At 40.8% G+C, this 24,289-nt stretch overlaps 1 protein-coding gene across 4 annotated transcripts in view; it reads left to right on the plus strand.

The window, feature by feature from the left end:
- The window catches only part of PDE4B (phosphodiesterase 4B), a 429,564-nt gene that overhangs the window by 399,694 nt on the left and 5,581 nt on the right, over positions 1 to 24,289 (plus strand). For 3 of the 4 annotated variants that reach the window (XM_021680003.1, XM_021680004.1, XM_021680005.1), the window contains 8 exons: positions 10,908 to 11,001; positions 16,555 to 16,733; positions 17,993 to 18,091; positions 18,236 to 18,400; positions 20,679 to 20,778; positions 22,933 to 23,087; positions 23,199 to 23,321; positions 24,033 to 24,215. In XM_021680003.1, coding sequence (XP_021535678.1) covers positions 10,908 to 11,001; positions 16,555 to 16,733; positions 17,993 to 18,091; positions 18,236 to 18,400; positions 20,679 to 20,778; positions 22,933 to 23,087; positions 23,199 to 23,321; positions 24,033 to 24,215 — 1,098 coding nt within the window. Of the gene's footprint in view, positions 1 to 10,242; positions 10,291 to 10,907; positions 11,002 to 16,554; positions 16,734 to 17,992; positions 18,092 to 18,235; positions 18,401 to 20,678; positions 20,779 to 22,932; positions 23,088 to 23,198; positions 23,322 to 24,032; positions 24,216 to 24,289 lie in introns of those variants that run through there. The other variant, XM_044914531.1, reaches the window with a different exon arrangement.

A 24,289-nucleotide genomic window follows, 5' to 3' on the forward strand; every position in this document is an offset into this window, starting at 1 on the left:
TCATCAGGAGGAAAGTATTACTATATCCCCTTTTCAGTGTGAAACAGGATGCAAGAGACATTACTGATTTGTCCAAGCCCTTCAGCTACTCACTGCTGATGCCCTAGAATCAAATCTTGTTCTTTTTATTCCAAAGTCAAATGATATAAAAATAAAAATTAAAGGGAAATCCACAGGCCAGTTTGTTATATTCTTATATGACTTGGTAACAAAACATGTAATTATATAGAATTTGAAAGCTAGGGCTCAATCCAGGTCCCTTCTTATTTTTCAGGCCTCAGTTTAGATGTTACCACTTTGGAGAGAGCTTCTCTAATTATCCTAACCCAGTACCTTGTGGGTTTTACAGTTGGCTCTCACAAATTTATGATTTTGCTTTTCTGTTGTGGAACTTAGTTTTTACTCATCTCCTCTCTTAGACTGTAAGGTTATTGGGAACATGAATTGTGTCTACCTTGTTCGCTATAGTGGTCCCAGCATTTAGAATACCTCTAGACACATGGAGGACATTCAAATAAATATCCCTTGCATGAGGCTTAGAAATGTAATCTAATTTGTCCACAACCAATGATGTTGTTAGTGGCAAATCCATTAGAACCCAGGAATCCTGTTTCCTATTGCACTACACCGTGCTCCGTGCAGGTGCTTGCCACGCCCAGTTCATTTTTCTAATTGTTCAGTTGAATGAAAAACTCCCATCTGGTTTGCAGTGACTCTTCAAACTACCCTCAGAAGCTGCAAAAGCTTGCTCCTGAGCCTTCTCCCAAATTCAGAGTCGGACACTAGAGAACAAAGCCATCAGGGTCAAACGCTCTTCCTATGAACAAAAATGTGAAGCACATCGCTGTTGTTTGGTTCAGCATTGGGGCATTTGGTTTACCTTTTTCTTGGAAAGTCTGCATCCTGTGGCCAAGGATCTAAGCCCTTCAGAGACTGGCGATGTACACTCAGCTGGGAACATGTTTATGAGCACATGTTGTTTCTGAAACTCAGCCACTCAAAATATCTGTTTTGTCTGGAGTGTAGCCGTTTAGTCATTCTGTCATTGTCTGGTTATATTTTTTGTTCCTGACATATTGCTGATACTCCTCTCACTGCTCTCCTAGCCACATATGCAATTAATTCAGATGTGTTACTGGACGGACCTCAACCGTGGCAACCTGAGCAAAATGAATATTTGGTGCAGTTATCCTTGTTTCAGGCAACTTGTGGCCATTCATGGCTTTTGTTCATACACGAAGAGTTCCAAAGTCTCTTAATTTGAGGAAATTGGCTAAGTCATGGAATCATGAATGGATAGAGTTAGCAACAGCGAGACATCTCAGAATACGCTTTTTTTTTTTTTTTAATGATATAGTTTTAACAGCAGGCTGTTTTGAGTTATGGTTTCATTTGACGGGTTTCATCTATCTTTCTGGCAATTCTGGTTTACACTCCTTAGACTGGTGAATAATCTAAATGTCAACCAGAGAGCCAGAACTTCTATGAGTAACTTATGTGTCATGTAATCAAAATGACATAGCACTGCGTCACATCAGCAGTAGCATATTGTGGGAATTCTGTAGTTAATTATACCAGCTACTTTCTTTTTTTTTTTTTTAAAGATTTTATTTATTTATTTGACAGAGAGAGACACAGCAAGAGAGGGAACACAAGCAGGGGGAGTGGGAGAGGGAGAAGCAGGCTTCCCGCTGAGCAGGGAGCCTGACGCAGGGCTCGATCCCAGGACCCTGGGATCATGACCTGAGCCGAAGGCAGACGCTTAACGACTGAGCCACCCAGGCGCCCCTATACCAGCTACTTTCAACAAGAAGAAGAGTTTAGATGCCAGAGAGCCAGCTGAAAGCTCCACCCAAATGCAAACCCATGTGAAGACCGGACCATAAGCTCAGATTCTTTTAAAAATCAGAGACAAAACCGGGCGCCTGGGTGGCTCAGTCAGTTGAGCATCTGACCCTTGATTTCGGCTCAGGTCATGATCTCAGGGTCATGAGCTCGAGCCCTGAGATGGCTCCACACTGGGAGTGGAACCTGCTTGAGATTCCCTTTCTCCCTCTGCCCTACTTCCCCACTCTCTTAAATTAAATTACATTCAGAGACAAAACTGAGAAATAAAACATCAGCTTCAAGTATAAATCTTGTGGGATAAAGGACAAGTACTACAGACACTTTGCCAATCCCTTTACATATATTATTTCTAACTTTCCCATTTTAAAGTTGGAAAAACTTAGTCTCTGAGAGGTCAGTGACTTGCCAAGTTTCTCAGACGACTATTTTATTTCCAGACTCAGCTGGACGCTCATCTGATCTGATGGCATGCTAGTATGATGTTGAGTTTGCTGTTAGAGTCCTCTCTATGCTGTTAGATCTCCCTGGGAAGGCCAACTATAACCAGAACCCCCTCTACGTCATGTATGACCTACACCTCCAACTCTGAAACTACTTTTATAAGCCTTCCATGAACCGACAAACTATACGTCCTGGGGTGCATTGTTGTGCAGAGCACTCATCCATCTATTTTAAATTGTGGGAGCTAATAATAAGAAAATGAAATTCACGATATAATTTTTTATAGAATAAAATTAGATAAGACCACTGTTTTCATCCTTTATAGTTTAAAAATATGTTCTAGCCTCCACCATGTGGCAGATTCTTCTCAATTCTAGTGTAGGGAGTACCAAAATGCCAAAACAGATAACGTATATGTTTTCAGGGAATAAAATGATATGTGTCTGTAGCCCGTGGGTTTCCTTTATTTATTAGATGGTCCCTAGAGTTGATCTTATAAATTTCCAGCCCTGGGAAACTGTTAATCCAGAAGTAGTGATTTCCACAGCAGTCTTTGAAGCATCACATTGTCTCTTATCTCAAAGGGTATGTGAACATAGTTAGCAATAATCAATATAATTAATATTAACCACAATACATATCACATGATGTATTTAAAGGGGTAGAGTAGTAATCTCAAAAACAAGCTGTGGTAGATTTTTGTAGCTGCAAAAATATCGAAAATTCTAATAAGGTAATATTTATTTTAAACAAAATTTTAAACAACCGAGATGTTATAGAATAAAATTGGAAATCAGTTCTTAAGGAGAATCATGACCAATGCTTTTGGGGTTATGAAAAGAAAGCACATGTTTGGGGGGTGATTTTTCTGTTCTGTGTCAATGGCTTTCAAGTCAGATCTGAAGGTCTTGAGGCATAGGTCTTGTTTTTAGCTAGTCAGTAGAGGACACTAGACTGGATGGGCTATGGGTCTGATCCATGGTTAAGATTTCTAATTTAAAAAATATAATAAGTTGTAGAACTTCTGGCCATGAAATGGTCCAACAGAAACCTTAGTCATCTGCTTTGGAATCACCTTAACACCCCATGGCCTTAGAACCGGCCTTAGAAGCTTGAGGTTAAATATTAGCCATTATGCACAGAAAAAAATGATAGATTGCTTAAATGCAAAAACAAAAGGGTAACTAAATAGTGTACCTTGATTCCTTGCTTTTCTCAGTTGCTGCAATGATTTATGTTATCTGCTGAAGAAAGGCCTTTGCTATCTTTCTCAGGCCAGCACCCCAGATTTGCCAACGTACCTCTTTTTTTTTTTTTTTTTGCAATCTATTTCTATTAACAGCCAGATTAAAAGAAAAGACTCAAATACATAAAATGAAATTGTGAAGCTCCAGTAACAGATGCAGTGTTGCTGGGTTTCTCAGCAGAAGGGAAGACCTCTGTCAAAAAGAACAAGTGTGAACATTTTTAATTATCTAAAAATATACAATACCTCTAAACCTGACACAATGTGAGTATATGATTTTGAAATCCAATCTCTTTATGAGATATTTGGGACATGAAATTTCTAGAACACACTTATACTAAAAAATGTTGTTTATCTAAAATCTCAATACATCTTTGAATATAAATATAGTATCTATTTAATTGTGTCACTGCAGCAACTTTTGGAATTAAGGGAATGTTAAGTCATGAGAAGTTTCTCGAAACATTCTTAAGGGAATTAGTTTGGGTGTAGGAGAGGTCAATTTTTTAGTGTCCCAATAATGTGTGCCATATCTCTTCTTGAAAAGTTTCAGAAATTCTAAGAAAAATGGACAGCGGCAAAGAGCATAGATAGATAGGTAGGAAGAAACACCTAATAATTTTGAGGGCTGTTCAAGACCTACAGTCAAGTTGTAGAGTGTTGTATTTAAATTCTTTTGGTTTTTGTTTTGTTTTGTTTTGTTTTCTTGTTTTTCAATTCTGTGTATGAAAGCACTAATGGTCTGTCCCTCTTCGACTTTTAAAATGTCACCGGAGCAGATAACTTGTCCTTTAAGCAGCAAGTGGAGTTTATTCAATTTTAGCTTCATCATAAATTCCAATGTTTTGTTGCAGAATATGCCAGAGAAGTCCTTGCTTGTTTTTCAATCTGTATTTGTTGTGGATTACTACATCACTGGGCAGTTGAGAAGAGAATCACTCAATTCTGGTGTGTTTAGATGAATTTTGTTCTGATCTATCACATGGGCAGTTAGGATGACCTAACTTTATTCCCTGGTGTACCAACGATGTGCTCCAGATACTCACACAGCAGAGCTTGTTTTCTGGGATGGCGCATCATGGAACTATGGTGTCTAGTGTAGTAGATGTTAATGGACAACGAACGGCATGTTCTCCCATCCTGATTCCTGTTACCAACTCACTCAATTCAATTTCATTTCCCTCTCAAATATGATAAGCAGGTCATTAACGCAACTGTGACATCAAGTTTCAAAGAGATGATAGACAGGGAAAGATCAAAAGGAAACAAGAGATGGGACCCTCACTGTCAGATGATCTGAAATGTGAAGAATTGTGGAAATCGTGAGTTTGATAAAGGGTTCTAGAGAAAGTACAGTATATCCCTGTTTTTTTGTTTACATCAGATATTGCAAAGAAAAGTGTAGGTGCTTAGCAATTAGAGTTCTCCACTTCTTTGGGTCTTCTTTCCATGTGAAAATAAGGGTATGAAAGAAGCAATGGTTTGGAATCAGAGAGAACCTTCAAAATTAACCATTTTATAACTAAAGAAACTGTGCCCATCGCTAAAACAACCTGAGCCCCCAAAAGTCAATTTATCTTACCCAAGATCACGCACGGAGCTCGTGCCAGAACTGAGACAGAGACGAGCCCTCCTGACGTGCATGTTGCCCTGAGCTGTGCACCTTCCCTGAGCTGTTGTAACTCCCTCTACCTCCGCTAGCATTTGGAGGAAGAATTTTCAGCCCCTTTGCTTTCCTGATGCCCAGGAATTCTGATTAAGTTGTGACTAACAAAGTGTAAAATATGAGTCAAAATGCAGTCCCTAATAAAGTCATTGTGACTTTAATGACTTGGGCAGTTGTTTCATACTGCGAAAACAGGAAGGTCCCACACAATAAGGCGCCTGTCTCCCAGATGGGCTCCTGCGTAGACGGCCACCCACAAGGGTAACTGCTGAAGCTGTCTTCCTCTCTTTGGCTCCTTTTTTTTTTTTTTTTTCCTTTCTTTCTTTCTTTTCTTTTTTTTTTTTTTAAATCCACACAGTTCACCTACTGACTTCAGCGTGAGGTTATCAATGAGAGGAAAGTGCCTGTTTATCTAGTTTTTGATGGGCTGAAGATACAGTGGGTCACTAAAGATTCACTCCTCGGTGACATCCAGGTCACCCCCTCACAAGCCCAGATGAGTCTTAAAAGTAGCTGTTCTATGGGCTTGATACTAGCCCCTCATATGACTACTCTTCTGAATTGTTTTATTCTTAGAAATATAAAACCACCAGGTTTTAGAACTGGGAGCAATCTCTGAGATCCTCCTCCACGCCTCCCGTGCGGTTAGTGTAGCTAAGACCTCTTTACCAAGAGAGCTCCTAAGTTGCTTGTGGATCTTTGCACAAAGCTCAAACCAGTCCTCTCATGAGAAAGCTAGAAGAATGAGGAAGTGTTCCATCATCTCACAAAAAAAAAACTGGCTCAGAAGAAAATAATCTCTGTATGTAGCACTGAAGGTAAAGAAAAATTGAAGCCATAAAACACAATGTTCATATCAAGTGTAATTGAATTTCAGATTTGCTACTATATATTTTAAATGACTTCCCACTATTAAAGATAGCCTATCCAAAAACATTCACGTGTGATTTTACAGAGAAGATATATTCGAGGCAAGCAAGATTAAAGCATTTATAGAGAATGATACCCTTGTCCATTTTCAAAAAAGAACTGCAGTTTCTAGCAGTGTTCACAAATCTGGTGGCGGGCATCAGCTTAAGGAAGCATTGAAGGAATTTGTGTTACTAAGGGTCCATTCACAAATTTTCCTCGTCTGTACTCAAAAGGGGCTTGGGCCATTTCCTCTGGGGATATTATTTCTAGGTAGGCTGTAACAGGGTTTTCTTGTGAAGGCAGATTCTTAACAGAAAAATAGGATCTGTGTACGTTAGGTAGTAAAGACACATTTATCTTTGAAATAGTGTGCTCTTATTTGTGCATTTCTCTCCTGCATTTGACAAAATAAATAATGTCCATTCCCTTTCAATCCCGTAACTGCTTGGGACACGGTTTCACTTAGGAGCTATTTTACCTTCGTATCTAGACTGAACACCCAACCTTGCAAGAGATGGCAAGAGTCTTAGAATATCAAACTCTGGAGACATTATAAATGCTTCTTTTCCGTTGTTGGTGACTTATTCTTACAGACGGAAGCATTTCCCATTCGGGGTGTTTTTCTCAGTAGTATTGAGAGTGTTTTGTTTTCTGGGAAATATCAGTTGCTGGTAAGTATTGTGTCCAGTCTATAGGAGACGGCCAGGGAACTTGTCATAGAACCATGACAGGTGCAGGTTGGAAGGCTGAGAGCCGAAAACCATGCATCATTTTCATTTAAATGTGAGAGGTGAGGTGACTTCAAAGGGCTGTGGGTGAGAGCTGACTGTGACAGTCAGGATTTGTCCACTACATTGTGGCTATCTCTGGCTCCACAGAAACAGTTCTCATATGGGGGTCTGGCCCTGAAAATCCAACTAAGCCAAATAGTCCAACTGTCTCCTCCGCCTTGACCTCAAACACAGTTCCTATCTCTTCCACCTCTTGGTGTGTTTCATCACATAGGCCAGCACTAATCATACTGATCGTCCTCTATATTTGCTAGAATGGAAAAGAAAAGATGCTCCCGTCTGCTGCCCAGCATAAGTGGGCCCTTCATAAATGCTTTTGGATGAGAGCAGTGATGGCCTCGGTCAGTGTGGTTGGGCCTTCCCTTATGGAGGAGGAAAACCAATGGTTGTTGCTAAGCAGCGTTTTAGGATTGGGTCAGTTTCTGACCCTGAGTGACCTCTGTATGCATACTTCATCATGATATGTGCTTTACGGTTACCTTAGCATGACTTGGCTTTTTGGTGGCATTGCTATGCCCGTAGCAACAGACTCATAGGAGAGCAATTTAGGCATGAGCAGGAGGGAGGTGGTATTCATCTGTCACTATTTATATAGCTTACTCCTTCTGTAATCAATGCAGGAAAGGTGAGGAGTTTGGCTTCTTCTCAGCCTTGTAGCTGAGAGCCGCTTCCCCTGCTCCCATGTTGGGACTGAATGACAGTGTATCCCAACAGGATTTTTGTGGCCATGGGAGGTCTTAGAACGAAAGGAAGGAGAAAAGTCTTTCCCTTCCTAGCCTTTTATTATTGAATTTCTACCTGCTTCTCTATTCTGAGCACAGGAGCCAATATGACTAATAAAGAACTGGCCCCACTCTCTCCAGACTATTAAAACTGTTGTGGTCGGGCGCCTGGGTGGCTCAGTTGGTTAAGTGACTGTCTTCGGCTCAGGTCATGATCCCGGAGTCCTGGGATCGAGTCCCGCATCGGGCTCCCTGCTCGGCAGGGAGTCTGCTTCTCCCTCTGCCCCTCCCCCCTCTCATGCTCTCTCTATCTCATCTCTCTCTCAAATAAATAAATAAAATCTTTTAAAAAAAAAAACTGTTGTGGTCAACTAACATGTCCTAATACATCTGACTATTCCTACTAGGATGAGAGCTGATTAAAAGAGTGTTTTTTTGGTTTTGTTTTGTTTTGTTTTTGTTGGTTTTCTTGGTGTTTTTTGTTTTTCTTTTACTTCTCTATCTTTAATGCTTTGCCTGGCATAGTTTAGATGTTCAAAAAATATTTATCAAATACCTGATAAAATGGTTTTATTTGAATTAGTGCAAACCTGATTGACTCCAAAATCTTCCTAAGTATTTTACCGACCAAAGGAACCAAAATGAGGATGGAGCGTTTGAATGTTACATTTGGCTAAGTCTTATGCAGAGACATAATTAAAGAAATCATCGGTCTCTGCTTTTTTTCCAAGATATTTTTGCAGTGCTCCAAGTACAGTTTCCCTCTTTGCCAAAATTTAGCTGATCAATCAGAGCATACACACCTGTCTTTTCCGGCTTCTAAGTCTTTAGTGTAAGTGCCTGACTTTTGAGAAGTAAAAATGAGAGGCCCCTATGACCAAGCAGGTTTGTCTTGAAAAATAAATAATTTGGAACTTACGCGGTTCACCTGGAATTCAAAACTGCATAGAGGTTCCATCAGTAAAACACACTAGCCGAGACAATTGATCTGGACATCCCTGGTTACTGTTACTGACATAGTGTATCATGGGAAAACACACAGACGCAAGCAGGGTTCTCCCAGAACCTCTCCGAGGACAATGCATCGTGCAGTGAGCCAGCAGGCAACAATGCTAAGCTGCGTTGCCTTCAGCTAGAAAGGCTGGTCTCCTGGGCTCAGGCAGTGGCACGACGGGGGCTTGGATGCTTGAAGTGAAGCCATTGTTGGTGCAGGATGCTCATTTGAAAGGAGAAAGCCTCACAGGAAAGGGAGCCAATTGCGTGTGGGGGCTGTTGCCATGGTGCTTTGCTCTGGCTTTAACATGCTGTACTTGAACTTCTGAGAGTCCAAGGGTGGGGTAATGGAGAGAAGGGAGAAGGAGGGGAGTGGGATGGGCCTGGGAAGCTCTGCGGTGGGACTCTCCTCTTCACCTTTCCTCTTGCCTGTGCCCTCTGAGGCTGACAAGGAAAAGGGTGCGGGGGGGGGGCAGGAGGGAGGGAGAGAGAGATTGAGTCTACAGGAAAGGAATGACTTTCTCAATATGCCCTAGATTGCTAAAATGAAATAAAATTTAGTTTAACTCCTAAATGTTACTAACATGAATTAGATGTTTAACACTCAAATACCAAAGCAGCGTAGTCCTTCATAACCCAGATAATTCACCCTTCATGCAGCAAATGACAGCTTACAATTCCTAACACATTCTAGATCCTAGATCGAAAGGTCGAACGTGTTTAATTCACTTGTCAAATGCAATCTAATATGCATATTAATAAGCTGATGGAGTGGAGAGAACTGCATTCTGCAAATGAAGTACTTTTTAAATGAAAGAAGTTCATTCTATTCCCACTTGTTTCATTGTGAAGGATGGCTGAACGCATTGTCACACGCCGTCAGTGTGCAAAAAATCCTCCCAAAAGCTAGCTTTAAAAAAAAAAAAAAATCTTTGTAGTCTGAAAGCCTAGTCTGAAGACAGGCACAGTTCTAACCTGTTCTCAGTTTTTTAAAAATGTTGAGAGAGTAAATGACTCAAATGCACCATCCCTCTGAAACCATTAGCGTGACTGAGCCTGTGTGGAGGATGGTCTGTGCAGTGGAGAGAGGGTTAAGAACACCTAGTTGAAATGGGGGAGGGTACTGACTTCAGATTTACTTAAATATTCATGGGGCTTCCTCCATTTTAATCTTCTCCTTTTTAAAAGATGGCTGTGCTTCCCAGTCTGGCAACCCCTCAGGAAAGAAGAATCGCTCCTTCCTTGCAGAGTTCAGCTGAGCAGGACTAATCTAGAGTGGAAACCCCTTCGGCCACCAGGACTATTCATAATTCATAAGTGCTGCAAACCAGCCAGCTGAATACATTTAGACAGGCTCTTGTTCCTTCGTGCAATTCCTGATTACATTACTCTCTCTGCCAGGAAAGAAGCAGGGAGCATAGGCTTCTTGTAAGAATGGAGTGCGAAGATGGGCTTTGTCTGGATTAGGAAATGCCCTAAATTTTGGAGACTTTGTCTTTTATAAGTTTTGATTATTTTACCACTGAATCTGCTCGGCTTTCCCGGTCCTTTCGGGGGTGCTCTCTCAGCACAGTGAATTCTTTCAAAGGGATTTGTGGATTGTGGCAAGGAGAGCATTCCAAAATGCCTGAGGCAAACTATTTGTTATCTGTATCTTGGGGTTACATCAAGGTGGGTTAATTTGATTCTGTTATATGTCTTTGATAGAATGTGAAACATTTACATCTGTGTGCTTTCTGTGAAGTAGAAAAACATCTGTAATGATTTAATTTGTGCTGTCCCTTAGCCCACGGAGGCTGCTTATTGTATAAGGGCATGCTGTATTACATCGTATTTAAATAGACTTTGCTGTATTTTAATCCAATTCTTTTTATGCGGCTCGAGGATTTTTAAAGGATGCTTCTTTTTCCCCTTAGTGTTCTCTTAAACTTTTCACATATAATCTCCTCTCAAGTAATATTTTCGAGTTAATTTCCAATAAATGTGTTTTAAGAGTTGTTACATTTTTCAAGTGCAATTATCTTGACCTCTATTAAAATTCCTTTTCCTATGTTTGCATCTTCAGAAGAAATCAGATGTTAATTCTAAGAAATCTCAAGAAAACCTCTTTTTTCCCTAAGGTGACATGGGAATGGTTTCGCATTAAAGGGGTGTTTTGTAGAAGCAGAATCATTTATTTAATGGTATCTGCTCCTCTGATCTCTTGGTTCGTAGTAAAGTTGAAAACATCTACAGTGATCATTTGCTAGTTTTTAGGTGATTAATACATTTTTCTTCTTCATACACAGTTCAAAAGAATGCTGAACCGGGAGCTGACACACCTTTCAGAGATGAGCCGATCAGGGAACCAGGTTTCTGAATACATTTCAAATACTTTCTTAGGTAAGATATTAACTGGGAAATCTGTTCCGCAATTGAGATTTTTCCCTATTAATCTCTGCAACCCATCAGCAACATCCCTATGTGAGTTTGGAATGGGGTCAAGTCACAGAAAAAGCCATTTCAGATAAGAACTAAGGACAACATTTAAGGTAAAAAAAAATAATAATAAGCAGAAAGATGTTAAAAAAAAAAGAAAAGAATGACATCAAAGACAGAGGTTATTATAGGCTGATTGTATTTCTATGTACCTCAGGTCACCCCTTATCCATCCACCTTCTTCCATCTTGGCCAAGACCTCTGAATGGGGTCAGGGTGGGGGTCCAGACATCTAAACCTGAGGGACCAGTCTGTTGGCTCCTCTGATGTGGTATTCTTTACATTCTTCCAATAACTGGACTTGGAGCAAAGGATTTCCTCTTAGGTGGTTTGTAAGAGATATGGTTGGAGAATAACGGTGTGTTGATTTGGGCCATGGGAATTAGCTTTGGAAGTAATTTGACTATTGCTTTGCTAAGTTATTGCTTAAAGATCAATGGGAAGAGAAGAATCTTCACATCTCTGAAAGATGTGGCTTTCTGCAAGCTGCATCATTATCTTCCCAATCTGATGCTTTTTATCTGTTGTGCTCTGTTGTCACATTGCTGGTATTTAACACATGACACTGTCAGAACACGTTTGCATCAGAGATCCTCAGCTACTGTCACGAGTCCTGTTTGATTACTCGGGATTTCTCATCTCATGTTTAAAGCCATTCTACTGTATAGTGAACCTATTTGGATTATATTGTTCTTTAATAAGGCCTGCAGAATATGCAAATCTGTACTTTAAAATAAATAGGTAGCATTTAGATTCTGATTCTGTTGACTTTCAAATACTGCTGACTTATGCCCATTTACAGAACTCCACCATACAGGGAATCAACATATTCTTACAGCTGAACATCACACCTCCCTTCTTTTTTGGCATTGCGACACATCATTAAATCCATGACCATGTGCCTCAGGGCTTTATGGCAACACACACGTCTTCTGGTTTTATTTTAAAAAATCAATCTTGTTTCTCTAATTCCAAAGCAGTTGCTGCTGTCAGCTGATCAATCTTTGATCAGCCTGGTGCAGAGCTCACGGCATTTCCCGGCCGCAGATGGGCAGGGGTACGATGAACAAGTGTCTTTCTGTTTCCTCTGTGGGTGCCTTCTGCACCTGGTTTTCTCCAGCGGCAGTTACAACACCTTTGTCAGGGAACAAAGGAGAAGAATTTTCATATAGCCTAGCTCCAAGAGGCAGCTAGAATCCAATTGAACAGCAAGTGTTATATACCGATCCTTTTCTTCTCCATCATCCCCCCTTCGTTCCTTTGAAGACAGACATCTTCCACTGTCCCTCTCAGATGTACTCTACTCTGTGCAACACCCAATTCTTTTTCATAAACTGGGAGTCTTACATTTCCCAGGTTAACGACTGTGGGAGAGAAGAAGAAAGTCGAGTAGTGCAAGACCTCATTTTTGTTCTCACAAACATTGCGTTTTAAAATGCCAGGGCTTGTCTGTGTCTTGGGAGAGACTCTCACGACTGGGGTAAAGCTACAGGAGCCCTTTGTCTTCCAAGACCGGGCGGAGGCAACTCTGTGCGCTTGCAGCAGCTTTCACCAGCGACTTGCAGCTTGCCAAGGATGGCACGACTAGCTTAGCATACTGATCTCTTTTTTATCATCATAAGCTATTAAGTGAGAAAGCTGATAAGATAACAAAGATGAGCTCTCAGGGTCAACACTGTGTATCTCAAGAACAGGCAAACGTCAACGCTCTCTTGAATATTTCATTTGCTGTTTGGCACATCTCTTGAGGAAAGCCAATCTTTTGGCTTCTCGTTATTCCAAAAATTAAATTATCAAGAACAGGTTGTTGGGGAACGTGTTAGAATCTCAATTCTTAGAGATTCAGCCTTAGGAGGGGGTGGGTGTGTGTGTGTGTATGTGTGTGCACAAGGTAGCCCTGATCAAACAGATTAGACAGATTAAAATTTTAAATATTCTTGGAAAAATATAGGGAAAAAAAATCCCTCATATCAACAAAAGCTACATCAGTTACCTCATCTGTACAAGGAGAGCACTGTGACTCTGATATGGACTGAGTTGATCAGTTTTGCTAAGACATACCCGGCAGTCTGGATTCTCTATAATGGGCTGTAGGCCTGCAATTGGGTAATCCTAAAAAGCAAACAAACAAACAAGACCTTGCTTCCAAACTGCAAATGTAAGACATGGAACTCTTAATCCTATTTTGTGGGGTGAATATTCCTGGAGGAATATTCCTGGAGAAGCATGAATGAAGCCTTCTTTATAAACTGTCAGATCCACAAGGGACCTTAATGGCCTTGTCATCCAATTCCCTCATTTTATGGGAGAGGAAACAGGCCCAGAAGGGCAAAGTAACCTAATCAAGATTACTTGGCTACTATGTCCCTGAGCCAGAACTAAGGCTTTGCTCTCTTGATTCCCAGACCTAAATACCCTGTTACTTCTTTAACTAGGAAAGAAGGTTGTTAGAAACTCAGGCCATATAGAAGAAAATCACATTAAAGGACATTCAAGTAATAGCTATATTCTTTTGGAGAAAAATCTTTAGGAATCATGATTGTTGGACCTAAAAATAAAATATGTTTTTAACCTTTCCCAGTAACATAAAAGAATTTTGCCAGAGCACGGCAACCATCTCAGTGAGCAAAAAATGGGAAGACCTTAGTGCTTTAAGTTAAAATTAAAGAGCATTTTTGCAATAAGAGTCATTGAAGGTTAAAATGTGTCATCCAGGAAGGAGGGAATCCCTTACTCCAAGGAGCTGGGAAACTTGTGCCGTTTCCATCTAAGAGGATGGCGTCTAGATGGACAAGTTGAAAGGCAGGCAAGAGTCCATTTACCAAAGCAACCACCTATTGATGCTCTTACATGAAAATGAGCTCCAGGTTGCTGGCCCCAGAGGAAGTAAAGCAGGATCTTCAGGAAGGGAGCATAGGCAAAGCAAGATATTTAGATATGGTATTATAATTTAGTAAGTATTTTTACAAACAGAGAAGACTCATTCTTGTAAATCCCTGAGTATGTCTCAAAAGCTAAAACATAGAATTTCCAAGATGCAAGGAGAAAGAATTTAGAAAGTCTGCATGATTCAACGCTGTGCTCTAGTAAGAAAAGCACATCAAATTAGGCCATTAACAGGGTTTTGACATGACCATATTTTGCATTTGTTTTTTTGTTTGTTTGTTTCTTTGATTTATGCTGGCCCACTATTTCCCCACTGTATTATAACCATTCTGGGAATGTAAATTCACTAAGTGTTTATGGCGATTCTTTGAGTCTGTGTTTCAGGTTATTTCCGCAATGCCCTGGCTACGCTTTTAACAGAGGAAATTCAGAATAGGGAAACCCATCAGTTGTTTCAGTGCCTGCCTGTATAGGGAAACACCCATTAATGTCAAATTGGTGCTGTCTGTGAATAATGGCTTTCTTCTTTACTGTAATGTTCTAGACACAGTCGTGGTTCAGCTCAATTACTGGCCGATGCAAGGAATCTTTAGTTAACACAGGGCAGAGCCGCTAGGCCCCTAGAGGTTTCTCTATCTGCAGTGGCCTAGGGGAATCTGACAGCCTCTTAAATAACCAGACCTGATGGATGGTGAAGAACGGAGTCGGGAAAGACAGGGGCTACTGTGACCTTTCGTTTTAGCAGGAAGTTATAATTATTACGAGTGAAGTGACAGAGAGAAAAGTGATGTCAGAAACAATATAATATATAGTGTTTTTTGCCAGAGATTGTGAGACCTGAAAGAAATTTTTAACAGGAACCTCAAGGCCTGGGTTCTCTGCTATTAAGTCACTGTGTTTGGAACTGAGTAATTGCAAAATAAATATCTGTTGAGTAAGTCGCCCTTTGAGCTTGGACAAATTGCTGACTTCATCTGAAAAGTGAGAGGGTGGGATTATTATTGGTTCCCAAACCTGGCGCTGATCATCAGCGTCATTTAGGAAGCTTTTTGAAACATACTGATTCAGTAGGGCTGGGTGGGGCTCATAAATCTGTGTTTTTCTAAAGTTCTCTGGGTGCTTCTGATGCTGAGGCAGGTTGGAAACCCGTAAACTAATTGAAATGACCACTAAAATTCCTCGCTAGGCAAAAGTCATAGACTGATGAGGCTCAGAGCTTGCGGGCACCTAAAGAGAACACAGGGATGCTAGGGATAGAGAATAGCCTTGCTCCAGGTACTGAGGTGTCCAGCCAGGGAGCTGCTTCTGTCTCCCTGTGCTTGCTTTGCTCTGATGCCTTGTCCACAGGGCCCTGAGAGCAGGCGGAGGTCTCTGGGGAGAACACGTGACATATGCCACCATCTTGCAAGAGTTGAAGGCAAATAGTCTCGGTCCCAGCATGCCATCTGGAAACATGTCACTTTCTAATGGAGAAATCGTCTTTGTCCTAATTTTTACTGTAACAAGCAGAGATACATGTAGGAACTTCTGAGAGCTGCATTAACTCTTTCAGCCACAGGGTGTCATTTAGTTCAGTGAAGGAGCTGTTAAAGCAGTTTAAAAAATGATTGCCTCCGGGCACTCACAGTCATCCCTGGGGCCTGCAAGAGTTAATGCATGTTTCAGAAGGACTCAAGATGAAGCCCCCTGTGAAGTGAAATGGAATATTTGGTTGCTGATATTTTTGATAGCCTGATACAGAGGGGAGAACCTCTGTGAGAAGGTAGATGTTTCCGTCGCTAATCGCAGCTCTGCTGTTACCTTGTCGTAGCAGAATTCTTTAAATGATTAAATGAGATCAGCATACATACTTAATAAGCATAAATGTTTTAATCAATTTAATGCCTGTGACAAGCGAGAGGCATTGTTTATTATTAATTAGAATGAATAAAAATAAAGCATGAAGTAAAACTGATATCCTTTTCCTCTGAACCTCAAATGGTGGTAATAAGCCAAGGCTTAAAGTCATTATTTGAAGGTTACAAACCATTGATTTCTCTAACTTACAGACTGCTCATCTAAACTGAAATGATAAGTTATATCCAGTTAAAGTTGTTTGGATTTTTTTTTAATTAAAAAAAATACAAATATGATAAAAAGAGTAGAACATAAAGCCTGTTTTTATTAACCTGGGCCTGGCTGCATGAATGTTTTCTGTTATACAGACATATAAGTTATTTAATTAAAAACATCTGCATATACATATTGATGCCCTACTTGAAAATACAGAAACGTAATTCTAAATTACGCTGCAGATAGAAGGTGGAGGATTGAGTCTTATCTGTCCTGCTCGGACATCTTATTTCACTCCTTTGGGCCTCAGTTTATTTAGCAATAAAAAGAAGCAAAAAAATTCTCCTATTTCTCCCATCAACCTCACAGGATGGTCCTGGAGATCAAGTGAGATAATGTAGGATAGTCCTTTATAAGATGTAAAACCCAGCACAGGACTTTGGAAGTTGTTCTGGATACTGGTTTGCAGTGGGTTCTCACTGGCACGCGGGGGCTGAAAAATGTTTCTCCTTGTTGCAGACAAGCAGAATGATGTGGAGATTCCATCTCCTACCCAGAAAGACCGAGAGAAGAAGAAAAAGCAACAGCTCATGACACAGATAAGCGGTGTGAAAAAACTAATGCATAGTTCAAGCTTGAACAATACAAGCATCTCACGCTTTGGAGTCAACACGGAAAACGAAGATCATCTGGCCAAGGTTTGTCTGAGCGGGGCGGTCGAGTGTGCGTGCAGCTCTTTGCTCTACGGCAGGTGGCCGCTCAAAATTATCTACTAGAAAAGAGCAGTGATCATTGTTGCTTTTTGATTAAATTATATGATAGGAAGCCTGGTGTGGCCTCTTTGTCCATTGCTGGGCACCAAATTCAAGACCCTTTCCTACAACAAAGGAGCTGTATTTTTTTATTCAGAGTTGGATTTGTAAATGGAAGTTCCTCATGAGTGCAAATCCTACCAGAGGCACCCTGGGAGAAGCCACAGGGCAGGCGACAGGAGACAGGAATGAATTGTCCCAGAGGACAGATCCAGGACTCTATGCCAAAGACTAGTTGGAAAATCTGCACTGATTGGCAGAGCTGGAGAAGAAATGAGAGAGGTCGACAGCACTGACTCAGAGCCCAAACCCTACCAGTGGAGGAAGGCACAGAAAGAATTCACACATTCCCCTAGGGGGCTGCCTAAGGTGACCACTGAGGTCCTTGCAGTCTTGTGACAATAGAAAATGGGCAAACAGACATTCAGTGAGGCTTTCTGAGAGATGCAATTAGAGCAAGGGGCAGGTCTCTGGAGAGAGCCTAGATCCCTTATTCTGGGCAAGAATTCAGAATGGAATAAATTACTCCTTTAATCAGATAATCTTGGAATAATCCCACAGTGCAAGACTGAATAATGTTTCTCCCAAGTCTATCTGTGGCCCAAGAGCTCTAAGATAGAATAATCCATGGTTGGCATTCTTTACGACCTTTTACATTAAATTAGGGTTGACTTCCGCACATTCTAGCAACTGAGTCTCCCCGACCGGGCCCTTTGTGATAATAACCAAAGGGCAAAGGAGTTCCCCTAAGATGGTTTTCTAGCTGCTACTACTGGGCCAGTGATCCGTGAAGAAGAGAGACAGGGAAATGGAGCTAGAGGGATCCCTAGCCACTTGCAGCTACCTCTGAATGCCACTTGGTTGAGGACTGATGTGCGGCAAATACAGGTCAGCAACTAAATCTATATATTAGACACACACTCTCTCTTTTCTGAAAAAAAAAAAAAAATACAGAAACTTGTAACTAAAATGAAGAGGACACCCAGTCTCCTAGGACATTCCATTTTCAAATTTTCATGCAACTAGAACACTCTAAATAGACACTCTAAAGACTTAGGCAGCCATTGTCCAAAAACAAAATAAAAATAATGAGGCATGCTAACAAAACTGGCCTTATTCCTAAATTCCTCTGACTTTGATTACAGGAGCTGGAAGACCTGAACAAATGGGGCCTTAACATCTTCAATGTGGCTGGATATTCACACAACAGGCCCCTCACATGCATCATGTATGCCATATTCCAGGTGAGTGAAAAGGAGAGAGTATTGCTTATTGAATTCGATGGCTCTTTATGATTTTTTTTCCATCCCAGTTTATTTTCCTGATTTGACTTTTTCCTCATTTTTGGACATCGACTTATATATTTTCTAATCCATTTTACTACATAGGAAAGAGACCTCCTAAAGACATTCAAAATCTCATCTGATACATTTGTAACCTACATGATGACTTTAGAAGACCATTACCATTCTGATGTGGCATATCATAACAGCCTGCACGCTGCTGATGTAGCCCAGTCAACCCATGTTCTTCTTTCTACGCCAGCATTAGATGTGAGTAGTTATGATGTGTTTTGCATACCTGCCCATCCTCTTTTACAAAGTGCTATACAACATGTAACATATTTACAGAAATAGTTGCACATGTTTGAACTGGTTCTTTATTATGTGTAGCATCCATAAATTGGGTTGCTAATAAAAATGAATGGCATTTCTACTTACACTGCTTTCGAATATCAGAGTAACTCTCTCTTAATGTCTCTTATGATTGAAATTGTTTAATTATCAAGTAATTAACAGGGTGCTTTATTTTTTTTTAATTTTTTTTTTAAGATTTATTTATTTGACAGAGAGAGACACAGCGAGAGAGGGAACACAAGCAGGGGGAGTGGGAGAGGGAGAAGCAGGCTCCCCGCGGAGCAGGGAGCCCGATGCGGGACTCGATCCCAGGACCCTGGGACCATGACCCGAGCCAAAGGCAGACGCTTAACAACTGAGCCACCCAGGCGCCCCAGGGTGCTTTATTTTTTTAAGATTTATTTATTTGAGAGAGAGAGAGTGCACACAAGTGGGGCTAGGGGCAGAAGGGGAGAGAGAATCTCAAGCAGACTCCCCGCTGAGTGCAGAGCCTGACACGGGGCTCAATTTCATGATCCTGAGATCATGACATGAGCAGAAATCAAGAGGCAAGACGCTTAACCGAATAAACCGCCCGGGTACCCCCAGGGTGCTTTATTTTTCTTTGCATCTCCAGTATCTAGTAAGTGTCCAGTTCAGCATCTAGTATGTAGTTTATCCTCAGTATGCATATACTGATCTTAACTGCCCACACCATCCCAAACACTGTGAAGGATAGCACAGAAATATAATATAAAATGTCCTATATAGTTCCTGTTGGGAATAAGCATCCATAGGCTTAGTCTCCTAAGAATTCATAAAACTGATTCGATGGGTTGAAGAAAAAGTAACTGAATATCTAGAACTGAATATCTAGAATTAATAATGCTGAAGCAAAGGGGAACAGTGTTCCATTTTGCTAGGCATCTTGCTAGAAGGTGGCTCTGACTCCTTCCTTAGTAGATTAATGCATTTCCATGCACCAATGTTAGCGGCAATGTGCCTAGCAGCCCATATTCTTCTTTGACATTACAGCAACGGTAGTCAGGTTCTTCCAAAATGTGTAGGCTCACTACAGAAGGGGACTTGCCAACCCCTCTCCAGCCCCACCATATTCTCAGGTTCAGTTTGGAAGGTGAAAAAAGATTAAACTGGCCACAACTCTATTGTTTGGGTTCCGTATTTCCTGAGAAAAGAAATCCAAGAGGTCAGGAAAGTGAGATGGAGCTGAGGCTGTTTTATCCCCTGAAGGAGAGAAACAGTATTATTTGTATGTTCTGTATAAGGATTATAGAGTGGGTCAACACTGTTCGTCAACTACCCTCTGTTATTGATAGGATACCTATTGTGTAGCCGGAAATTGACCACTGAGGGCCACACGTGTTTAGAGAAGGGAGAGCTCAACGTGTCCTTGAGCAGTTAGCCTTCACGGGAGAAGTGGACACTGAGCTGGCATTGGAAGGATCAGAAGATGTAAGTAATCACAGAGGATGAGGACAGACATTACAGCCAGAGAAAGACCTTTTAGTCAGAAGGAATGTATATCTACACAAATGCTAGGTTTAAGTTATCGTGTACAGATGGGGCAGAAGAGGCTTCGCAACATGGCATGAAGGAGTGGAGCAGTGAGGCATTAGGTTTCACTTCTTAGGAAAGTTCTCAGATCTCGCCCATAGCAAACATTTAGCACATAGGAATTGAAGGAGTGGATGAATGAATGAATATATGAAAGCTTCTGACCACACTACAAATTTAGCTTTGGGAAATAATTTATTGCCAGTCTTATGAGTTTGGAATTTAGCCTTTCTTCTTTAAGTTACTCAGCCTGAAAACATGAATGTTGTTGTATCTCAGCGCAGAGCCAGTCTGACTTTCTTTTTTGACTTGTATGTGCTCGTGTTACATAAGCACCATTCTGCCATACACCTGATCCAGGAAACAAACGTCAGGCCCCACCTGATCACTCATCATGAGCATGGTGCTAATGCCTTCCTATAAGCTCAATGTGGGCATGGGCTTACGCCATCATCCCTTTCACATTAGACCTTATGATGATGGATAGAATCTACATTTAATTAGTGCATTGAGACATTATACCACATCAGCAAACAATCCTTCTCCCAACAAGAATGAAACGGGATACTTTAATATGAAACTGAATAAGCAGGATAGGCCAATGGGACATAGAGTTAAATGTGCTCGTTTTGTTCTGCAGGCCGTCTTCACCGATTTGGAAATTCTGGCCGCCATTTTTGCAGCTGCTATCCATGACGTCGATCACCCTGGAGTCTCCAACCAGTTTCTCATCAACACAAGTGAGTTCACTACTGGAACAGTCATTTGAGATAATTGTATGATTCGTTGCTTCATTTTTTCCCCCGTAATGTTTTCATTATGGATGATAATAAGGGTAATAATGAGGTAATCCTTCCATTCCACTCAAGCTGGTCAGACCTTTCCTGGATACTGTGTCCAGTCTGGCAACATAATTTTTGAGCTGCATGGAGAACTTGGAAAGGGTCAGAGGGGAGCCATAAAAAGTACTCTACATTTGGAAAATACAATACATGAGGAAAGACTAACAGATGTGGGATTATCCAGTAAAGACAAAAAAAGGCTTGGGGATAACGTGATAATGATTTTCAATTTTATGCAGGACTCTCACATAGAACATGGTGACCCACTGGTGTCCCTCTTTACTGAGGAGAAAGGCCCAAATGAGCATGGGAACCTCCAAAAAGAAATAAGACTCCAAAGAAAGCACTGGAATGCTTGGTCTATAGTAGGGAATATGACCTCAGTGACATTTAGTGCGGGTCCAGTCTTGGGATCCCAAGCTATACTCAGTGATTTTGTCATGCTGAAAATGTTTAGTATCCATGCTAATGAAAATCCATGAATTTTCTCAGTTAGTGCACTATTTCTAAAAGCTAAAAATCTCAACACTTTTTCTTCTGAGAATATTGGCTATACAGTTGTGGTCATCATTAACATCAAGTGCTGATGGTTTTATAGAAATGTTTGAGCTCCTTGCTATAAAAGAGTCCCTGTCCTACTTTATCATCAGAATATCTGAATGATCGGGCGCCTGGGTGGCTCAGTCGGTTAAGCGACTGCCTTCGGCTCAGGTCATGATCCCAGGGTCATGGGATCGAGTCCCACATCGGGCTCCCCGCTCTGCGGGGAGCCTGCTTCTCAACCTCTCCCACTCCCCCTGCTTGTGTTCCCTCTCTCGCTGTGTCTCTCTCTGTCAAATAAATAAATAAATAAAATCGTAAAAAAAAAAAAGAATATCTGAATGATCTAGATGTGGTGTAGATTCATTTTTAACCTTGTTCTTCTACTGAAAGAATAGAAACTTCAGGCAACTATGTAGCTATTGGATTATATCAGCGGGCATAGTGTGTGTCACATATCAATCTATATACTGGCCAGGTAGCTTCACACAGAAAAAAATGGTCTTTCTGTTACAGCCACTGACAACACTAGAACATAGAAAGCCAGTTTGCAGATCTGGGATTGATTACAGGTGAACAGGGCAGGAGTGCTGAAATGACTTCATATATCCCACCACGTATTCTGAGGATGTAACACGAAGAACACAGTTAAAACAATGGTATATGAGTGACAACATCTGCAATGAATAACCTCTCGCCATCACTTGGCTATTATTCTTTATTAAGAGAAAATGTTCCTTCTGGAATTTGTTGACCATAGTCTCCAGTGCAGACCAGGGCTCTACCTAACAAAAGATGTCTGTGATTCTTCTGTGTGAATGGCAGGCTGGAAGCTGTCATTTAGGTACAGATGTTACTATTTCTGACATATAGGGCCAGAGGACGGAAACTCTGACATCAAGATTGTTCTAAAAAATTATTAATGTTTCATTGCCATATTTGTAGAAAGCTCCAAAGAGCTAAATTATTTGGATAAAACAAAATCTCACACTCAACACTATTATCATCTTTGAAAAATTAGAAAGTCACAAGTGACAGGACTGGGGAATCTATAAAAAAGTGAAATAGTTTGAAAATGCTAATACATATGATAAAGTTGAGTGGCATTTTCCGTTTATTCCTTCCCAAAGCACAAAATGTGTGAAGACATAAAGGAAATTACAAACTGAGATAAAAATAGGGTTTAGTTGCTTGGAAATGCACTTACTTACAATGCACTTGGAATGTTAAATTCTTCATGTGAAATGAAGAAGAAGAAAAAGGATTTTAAAATACCGTGAATTTTAGTCAAGGAGAAAGCTTATGCACCAATATCTACGACAACCATATTTTGCTTGGAAACTGACTACTCCCCCTTGAAGAGGGCAACTGTTTCTCTGATGAGAAATGACATGTGAATCTTGGTTCCTGACATCATTTGGAGAGAACTGGATCTGATTTCACACTGAAGTCATGCCAACGTTGGAATTATAGCCCTTCCTTATTAAGTCATCATTTTTCCTTGTTTATCAGATTCAGAACTCGCTTTGATGTATAATGATGAATCTGTGTTGGAAAACCATCACCTTGCTGTGGGTTTCAAACTGCTGCAGGAAGAACACTGTGACATCTTCCAGAATCTCAGCAAGAAGCAACGCCAGACGCTCAGGAAAATGGTTATCGACATGGTAAGACTTCCTTTCGACATCCTTCACTTACCTTTCCCTTCTCAGGAGGAGAAACACCATTCTCTCTGATAAACTGAGTTTCCTGAGAGTTTCATTTTCCTTTTACCCTAGGTGTTAGCAACGGATATGTCCAAACATATGAGTCTGCTGGCAGATCTGAAGACAATGGTAGAAACAAAGAAAGTTACAAGTTCAGGTGTTCTTCTCCTGGACAACTACACGGATCGTATACAGGTATTTGATGAAAGCCTTTGATTTACCACAAAGCCAAACCAAACTAAACCAAGCAACAGTTAAAAAATGAAAACAAACATCGGTCCAGTTAGTCTCATATCTGGTTATTATTACAACTTGGGCTTATTTTCAGAACAAGCTAAGGAAAATGGACATTCAAGTTTATCCTCGAATTTATGAAGAAAAACATAACCCTATTTATTGAATTGCTGAGTTCTAAAAATAAATGGCAAAATTCATTTGTAATAGGGGATACGTGACTGCTGGTCCCCAAAGCTCGTGTTTGGATATAAATCCCATTGACTTGAAGACTGTTAGGTCTGTTTTGATTATACAAACTGCCATCAGCTGGTCTCTTTCCACAAGTGGAAAATATGAAGACATCTACTTTGAGTAATTCTTTGCATTTTTTCCAAACTGGGAAAGGGAAACGATGGTAGCATTTGACCTCTAATGTCCCTTCCAATTTTTACATTCAATGACTGTCAATCTGAGAAGACACACATTTTCCCTTGCAGGACTCCTGTAATGGTAAATAAGCAAGTCTGGCCAGCGTCACTGTAATACCATTTTTTGGTGCACACACCACAATTATAATGCAACTAAAATGTTCCTGGGTTTGGTACCAAATGTACTAGTACAAGAGGCATGAGATGTTCTGGTAGTATTTACACTGTCTTTTATGGGATTTTCAAAACTTGATGATTCCAGGTCCTTCGCAACATGGTACACTGTGCAGACCTGAGCAACCCCACCAAGTCCTTGGAATTGTATCGGCAGTGGACAGACCGCATCATGGAGGAATTTTTCCAGCAGGGCGACAAAGAGCGGGAGAGGGGAATGGAGATTAGCCCAATGTGCGACAAGCACACGGCTTCTGTGGAAAAATCCCAGGTATCTAATATGAAATTTTCAAAGTTTCTGTGAGCTCTGCTGATTGTAGAACTGGAGGGTTATAGCTAATTCCT

The sequence above is a fragment of the Neomonachus schauinslandi genome, chromosome 4 (assembly GCF_002201575.2).
Source record: "Neomonachus schauinslandi chromosome 4, ASM220157v2, whole genome shotgun sequence".
Taxonomy (NCBI): Eukaryota; Metazoa; Chordata; class Mammalia; order Carnivora; family Phocidae; genus Neomonachus; species Neomonachus schauinslandi.